Source organism: Oryza glaberrima, chromosome 8 (assembly GCF_000147395.1).
Source record: "Oryza glaberrima chromosome 8, OglaRS2, whole genome shotgun sequence".
Lineage (NCBI taxonomy): Eukaryota > Viridiplantae > Streptophyta > Magnoliopsida > Poales > Poaceae > Oryza > Oryza glaberrima.
In genome coordinates this window covers 12,539,576-12,547,328 of record NC_068333.1, presented here as the reverse complement: position 1 = coordinate 12,547,328, position 7,753 = coordinate 12,539,576, and the positions used below count along the sequence as shown (strand labels likewise).

General features: G+C 38.8%; 1 protein-coding gene across 1 annotated transcript; it reads left to right on the top strand.

The window, feature by feature from the left end:
- The first annotated feature begins 553 nt into the window (after window positions 1–553).
- Window positions 554–7,472, top strand: LOC127782739 (PR5-like receptor kinase). Its single transcript, XM_052310007.1, has 3 exons — window positions 554–1,289; window positions 4,832–4,900; window positions 5,973–7,472. Exons 1-3 carry the CDS (start codon window positions 662–664, stop codon window positions 7,061–7,063), a joined length of 1,788 nt encoding a protein of 595 aa, XP_052165967.1. The 5' UTR covers window positions 554–661; the 3' UTR covers window positions 7,064–7,472.
- The last annotated feature ends 281 nt before the right edge of the window (window positions 7,473–7,753 follow it).

Genomic DNA, 7,753 nt, shown 5'->3' with positions numbered 1-7,753 from the left:
TCACGACTCCCCGCTATTGTGGATCTTCCCTCGACAAGGTCTCTTCGCGAGGAAAAAGTCAGTATGGAAGCACGGATCTTAAACACAGATCCAACGGCCAGAGAACCGACTATAATCAACGAAAAAAATCTGTCGACACAATTATAGCAAATCCGTTTCATTTTTGACGAAAATGTCACCAGACTGGCTTAGTTCTTTTAGGCTACCAGCTACTAAGATTATTATGGGTGCGCAGCATGCTTCTCAAGTCTTAGTCGCTAAACGGTTGTTTTTCTAAAAAAGTTTCATATGTAATATTTATAAAACTAAAATAAATTTATTTTTAAATTAAAAATAATTAATATTTAATTAAGCATCATCTAATTGAGGCGCAGCCGGCTGGCCCGCCGGCTGCGATTTGGTCGTCGCATGTAGTCAAAGTCAACAACGATAATGATGTACACTAGCTTATTCTATCTGCAATTCTGCCACCACGACGCCCACGCTAAGTAGCCGCAGCAATAACAATGTAAGGTGGCCAGCAAAGCAGATGAACATGGCCAGCCATGTCCTCCTCCACCTCTTCCTCTGCTGCACCACCCTCCGCGCCGCGGCGGCGCTCTCCTTCGACTACGACTTCGCAGCCGTGGGGCGGGACGTCGCCGCCGCAAACCTCGTGTTCATGGGCAACGCCTCCTACGCAGGCGACCGGATCAACCTCACGAGGCTGGGCACGTGGAGCACCGGGCGCGTGGCGCACCGGCAGCTCGTGCGGCTCTGGGACGACGGCGCCGGCGGGTCGGTCACCAGCTTCACCACCGCCTTCTCCTTCGCCATCGGCCGCAACTCCACGAACCAGGCGGACGGCATGGCGTTCTACGTCGGGCCACCGGCGGACACGCTCGCGCCGGACATGACCGGAGGGTTCCTCGGCCTCATCCCCAACACCGGCGAAGCCTCGCCGCGCACCGTCGGCATAGAGTTCGACACCTGCAGGAACCCCTGGGATCCACAGGACGGCGTCATCGACCACATCGGCGTCGACGTCAACCAGATCGTGTCCCAGAACTTCACCGCTCTGCCGACCTTGACCCTCGCCGGCGTCATGCGGGCGGAGATCAGGTACGACGCCGCCGCGAGGAAGATGGTCGTCAACCTGACGGCCAACGGGACGAACTACGGCGTGGAGGCGGCGGTGGACCTGAGAGCCGCCGGCTTGCCGCAGGACGCGGCCGTGGGATTCTCGGCGGCCACCGGGGACCTTGTCGAGTCGCACCAGCTCCTCTCTTGGTCCTTCAACTCAAGTACAGGTATGTGGCTTTTCATCAGCATATTTTACTAGTATACCATGTTTTCCACACGACGAAAATTTTCTCTTGGACACGTGCCATACGGTCCGTGCTGTCAAACTGTATTTCATTAGTACTCCCTCCGGTTTCATTTTAACTGACGTTTTGAATAATGACACGGTTTAAAAAATATACCTTTGACCTTACTTTTCTATTATAATATATACAATAAATAAATATATGTTTACTTTTATTATAGTGTTTTGAAAGACAAATCTATATATGTTGTTATAGTTTCTTTAAACAAAATATTTTTAAAGTTATTGATCGTCAAAGTTATAAAATTTTGACCTCAACCTTATCCAAAACATCAATTATTATAAAACCGGAGGGAGTACACCGGTCACTTAAACCGGCATATAGCCGCGTAGGTTATCTGAAGCAGTGTTTGCAATTTCGGTAACCACCGAAATTTCTTGCGAAATTTTGAAAAATTCGTTTCAATGTTTTACCGAAATTATTTGCAATTTTAATATATTTAACTGAATTTGAACAAATTTTAACCAAATAAACAAATATTTGAAAAAAAATCTGAAAAAATTGGAGGAGATTTGTTCTTGCGCGAGGGGGGGGGGGGGGGCTCCGAGATGATAGAAATTCAAACCTTGGATCTGAACATGATACCCCGAAATTGCTATCTCGCATAGCTCATAGATCGACATGATAAAGCTGATCTCTCACCTAACTAGCAGTGAAAAAGGGACTAAATTTGGATGGATAGTAGGCATACCATATTTTTTAAATGCATTTGGAGTCGGTGCCGATGCAGATGAAGAGTGGATTGTTTCAAATATCGGAAATGGTAAGGAGTTGGTGTGGATTTGATCCGGAAACATGTTAAAATTAATGAATGTTACGTGTATATGTGATCAATACAACATCAAGTTAGCAATACAATGGAAAACAATATAACAATCAATTAACAAACCGGTAATATCTATATGCTTAAGTGCTAAACAACATTGATACATGACATCCATAATATGAAAATACATCTAGATAAGTATGAGATAAGACGGTGAGTGCCTCAAATTAAGTAGTCTATAAATGGGCCATCTTATGTTGTATGGAACAAATAAAGTGGTAACATTGGTTCAACAATTTTGGATTGTCTGGTAAACGACTTATCAAATAATATGATACAAAATTTCATATAATCTACACCCGATAGATCTTAGAGATACCACATCCATATCCTAATTTGCACCATATTATCCACATTTGTATTCATATCTGCCATATTTCTATAAGCTCAAACCATATCCTTGTTTCGAATCGATTCGGAGTGGATCAGACCAGATATTTTTCGATCCGTTTTCACCTCTACAACTAATTAATGATAGGGGCAACGCTTAGCCTTTTTTGACATTCGCAAAAATAAAATAATAACTAAATAGTTGATTGAATGTTTTAAAAAATATGAGTTTCCATTTTTACTTTTAGATTTGAGACGAAGGTTCAAAAGTTTTAATTCAAAGTTTGAAATTTTGGGGGTAGAGTTTTAAAAAATTTTAATTGAAAGTTTCAAATTTTGGGGAATATTTTTTTTAAAAAAAATGGAATTGGAAGTTTGAAGTTTCAATTGAAATTTTTCAAATTTGAATTGAATGTTCTCAAAATGTAATTGGAAGGGTTTATATTTTTGTTGATTTTTTAATTTCAGTCAACACTTTACATTGAAAAAAGTGCTAACGAATTAAAAAAAGAAACAAAAATACTAACATGGAAATCATCGTGAGAGCGCGTGGTGCATGCAAAACATGTGACGCTCGAATCTGCGACTCAAGTTAGTGCAGGAGGAGATGGTGTGGGCTGGAACTGTGCGCCGTGAACAAAACTGCACGAATTAGACTCCCACACACCCAAGGGTATCACTGTCAATTCTCACACCAAGCTAGTGATAACCAGGACGAACCGATAGTGATACTCATTAGCCTAAATTTGTATTTGAAAACCAATTTATACATTCGGAAACCAACATTATCATAAGTTTGAGAATAACAACTGTGCCCTCACAATAAACAGATCAATAATTGCATGAAGAGTAGATTCCAAACATTATAGTTTTGAGCACAAAAACAATTTGGGGGTATTTTTTAGATAATGGAATAAAAATCCTAGCCTCTGCATCATGTGATGCACACATCCGTTAACTATTAAAATAATGTGCTACTTGTTATCTGCACCATAAAGTAGTAAACACTATAAAGGAAACAAACTTAAATATGTGGAAAATCAAGCACATATCCTATTAGTGAACTTCCATCCATGCTTGTTGAATATCTCCAACAAAGTATTCTCCAAAAGACGACATGCCACTTTTATATGGTGTTGTTCCTCCTTTTAAGCAAATCCCAAAACCGAGTGCAATGGGTGCTCCTGAAGATTACTTTCATAGGTGAATGAACATTTGTTTCTCAAAAACTACGTCATTACAACTTATCTATATTGCTCAACACATAGCACTTGCTCCAACCAAAATAAGATTATAGCCTTTTTGAAACACCTTGCAACTATAGTCCAATATTATTAAAACTAATAGGTGGTGGTAATATTGAGTTGCATGCACCAATCAGTTCAACCCAAAAGCTTAAGCTAATGAGAAAACGTGGACAATTCATTTTATATTCCAACACCCCCCCCACGCGAGGCCCCCTCAAGGCTCTAGCGTGGAACAGAAGTGGGCTGTAATTTCTATTTAATTGAACGCTAGCTAGGATTCGAACTCGAGATCTCTGGCTCTAATACCATATTGAGTTGCGTGCACCGCCCAGTTCAAAACAAAAGCTTAAGTTGATGAGAAAAGGTGGGCAATTCACTTTATATTCCAATAGGTAGGCCAAAAGCTACTTGAATCGCGTGCCATATGAACTTTGCAAAATGACAATCGAAAAAAATATGCTGTATTGTTAACATCTATGTGAATGTGGGCAATGCTAGAAAGTCTTACATTGTGAAACGGATGTAGTAATATTTTTTTATTTAACTGCACATATTTTAAATGTCATGTCTGTGGGATCATAGGGCGTATTATTGATCTTACTAAGTAGACAGTTTTGTGTTTCTTAAAAAAAAAGTAGACATTCTGGTTTGATACACTACGATGTCACCGTGTACCTTTTGCCTTTTAAACGTGCTATACTAATAAAAGATGAACATACCAAAATGGGAATTGAAAGTTTTATTGGAATAGTTTATTTGGAAATTTGAAATGCTCAGTAATAAAGAAAAGGTGATACTATCCTATACTTGTGACACTTTTTATAACTGTGTGGCGCATGCCAATTAATATATGGTTGGTATTATCACTAAAGTTATACCGTGAAGATTGCTTACTGAAATTAACTACAATGTGTTACGTGTCAGAAACTTGTCACATTACAGAATTAGTAACTGGGCTGAGTTCCATATATGCACAATAGTCAGTAGATATATTAGATTAGTGAATTGTCACTAGTGATCCAAAGTCAAAGCAACATTACAAATTGCTTGGAATTTTTCAGCTGATGGTTCAATCTCTTCATCAGATCCTCCCGTTGTTCCAGAATCAAAAAAGAAGAGGACAAAAACATGTAAGGAATGATTCATCCCAACCCTTCGTGCTTCGCTGCTTTGATATCATACAGCTCTAATTATAATTTATGGTTATATTGTTAAATAATTTTGAACTGTAGGACACAAAACTTCTTTATTTGTGTGTTATACAAAACTTTTTGCATGTGTATGTAAAGTTTATTTTGTCATCCTTGAATGTAAGAAGTTTTTTGGACATATTAAATGCCGCTCAATAAACGAGGAATGGTTGGTGGTGGGAGAAAGGTTGGGATAAGATGAGCAAAAATTTAAATATGTAGTGGTTGATAGTACAGGTAGTATTGTAAGAGTTGTTACATATATTTCTAAACAAAATTCAAATAACCAGAATGTTTATATTTGTTGATGAAGAGAGTACCATTCAAGTAGGTACAATTCATATATCCTGATTCTGTCAAATATTTATATTTTTCTTCATGGTGGTATAGACTTTCACCAACACACACTGGCCCATCCATCTCAAGTTCATACACGGCTTCTGCAGAATGCATGAATTTTACAATATTTAGATAGGATCTACTTAATGCAAAAACTACAATTATTTATATATTTTAAGTTTAAATATACTGTAAGTTTTATTATACCCTTTATGAAATATTTTGCAAGAGATACACTAATAATGAAAATTTCCACACCCTTGCTTTTCTAATTTACATTGTGGACAAGGATGCAAAGAAATTACGACACCTTCTGTCTACTACCTGAAACTCTCAGTCATTCCGAAATTAAACAGTATAATAGATTTTGCAAAGTACCTTTGGATATTATGGATCGTCCATGTGATCAAATTCCAATGAATAAGATTTATTTATACTATGCAAGGTACTATGAAAAGTTAAAATTGTGGAGAGGTAGATTTGGAAATAAAAGGGACAGAAAGGTAAATTTGCCATGGTATCTGTTAAGTGTTCATTAATTAGGAGATATTGATTGATAAACGTACCTCTTGGTGTTGATTGGTTACAACTACATAAGAGGACTCTTAATACCAACATTGTAAACATGCCATATATTATGTTCTTATGCCTTGAAGCTCCAATTCCTTTTCAGACATAATAGCTTCTACGTCAAGTCTTCTGGGGATAAGCATATTGGTTCTTGCGGTCTTCCTAGTTTATAAGAAACACATGCATTTGTCCCCTTGGCAATGGAGATCAACAAATTTACCAAGAATTGAGTCCCTGCTACGGACACAGATAAAAAGTTACACTTACTCTGAAGTTCGAAAGATGACTAAATCTTTTGCCCACACCCTCGGAAAGGGTGGATATGGTACAGTTTATAAAGGCAGCTTGTCTGATGGCAGTGAGATAGCAGTGAAGATGCTGGAGGACACGAAGGATGATGCAGAGGACTTCATCAATGAGGTGGTCAGCATTGGCAGAACATCACACATCAATGTTGTCACTCTGTTAGGATTGTGCTTGCATAGATCAAAAAGAGCTCTCGTCTATGAGTACATGCCCAATGGTTCCCTCGATAAATACGCAGTTGGTGTAGTTGACACCGTGCAAGGACAGAAATCCCTAAGCTGGGAGAAGTTATACGAGATTTTGGTTGGAATTGCACAAGGGCTTGATTATCTCCACCGTTGGTGTAATCATCGTGTTGTCCACCTTGACATCAAACCACAAAACATCTTGCTAGACCAAGATTTCCGTCCAAAAATATCCGATTTTGGATTAGCAAAGTTGTGTAAGCCAAAAGAGAGCAAAATCTCTATTGGTGGTGCAAGGGGAACAATTGGCTATATGGCACCCGAAGTGTTTTGGGGACACCATGGAGCCGTGACCACCAAGTCTGATGTATATAGCTATGGGATGCTAATTCTTCAAATGGTTGGAGCAAGGGAAAATACCAATGCAAGCATGCAGACCGTAAGCAAGTATTTCCCTGAATGGTTATATGACAACTTGAATCAATTTTGTGGTGCTGCTACCGAAGGCATTGATAGTAGAAACACTTGCATATCAGAGGTTGCTCGCAAGTTGGTGACAATAGGGTTTTGGTGCATCCAATCTACACCTGAAGACCGGCCTTCCATGAGTGAGGTCATTGACATGTTTGATAGAAGCATGCATGAACTGCAACTACCACCAAGAATGTCTTGCTGCGGAATTGATAATCCAAGCATTGTTTGATCACTCCATCAGGTCTTTATTTTAACATACTCAGTTTTAATATTTTAATACTTATACCATTTGGTAAGACGAGGCTTAGTAAAAATGCATGGGTTGTAGGTTCGATAAAAAAGGGTTGGAGTGGAATGGATGTTCTTTCTTGTAGTACTATTCATAAATTATTTGTGAAAAGTAAGGGTCACCAGGAGCTCAAAATAAAACAGAGCTATAGAAAACAAAGTCAATGATTTGTTGTTTCTCAATTGGACTTTGGACAAAAGTGACTAACAACTCATGGAAAACCATTCATCTGGTGTATTGATGGTATCTGAAAACAAAACATCCTAGAGGGAAATTCATAGAGTTCGATAACTCCGATACAGTGATATCTATACTTTATTATAGAACAATAGCATATATAAAACAATAAGAACAACAGGGCAGAAACTCTGGGTTTGGATAATGAATTTGTTAATACGAAATAAGAAGCAACTTCTGTAGCTTGATTTTGCAGTTTCGATTCACAGCTAATGGACTTGTAAGAGTGAAGAAGTACACGCTGAAGTGAGAACTATTTGTCTTGGCAGCAACCTTTCAGTACGTGCATACACCACCAAATAAGATAAAAGAGGATTGCTACAGATAACATTAGGGTCGGGTGCATTAGGGCACATTCTTTACTGATTGGATTGGGCCAACAGCTCAGATTAG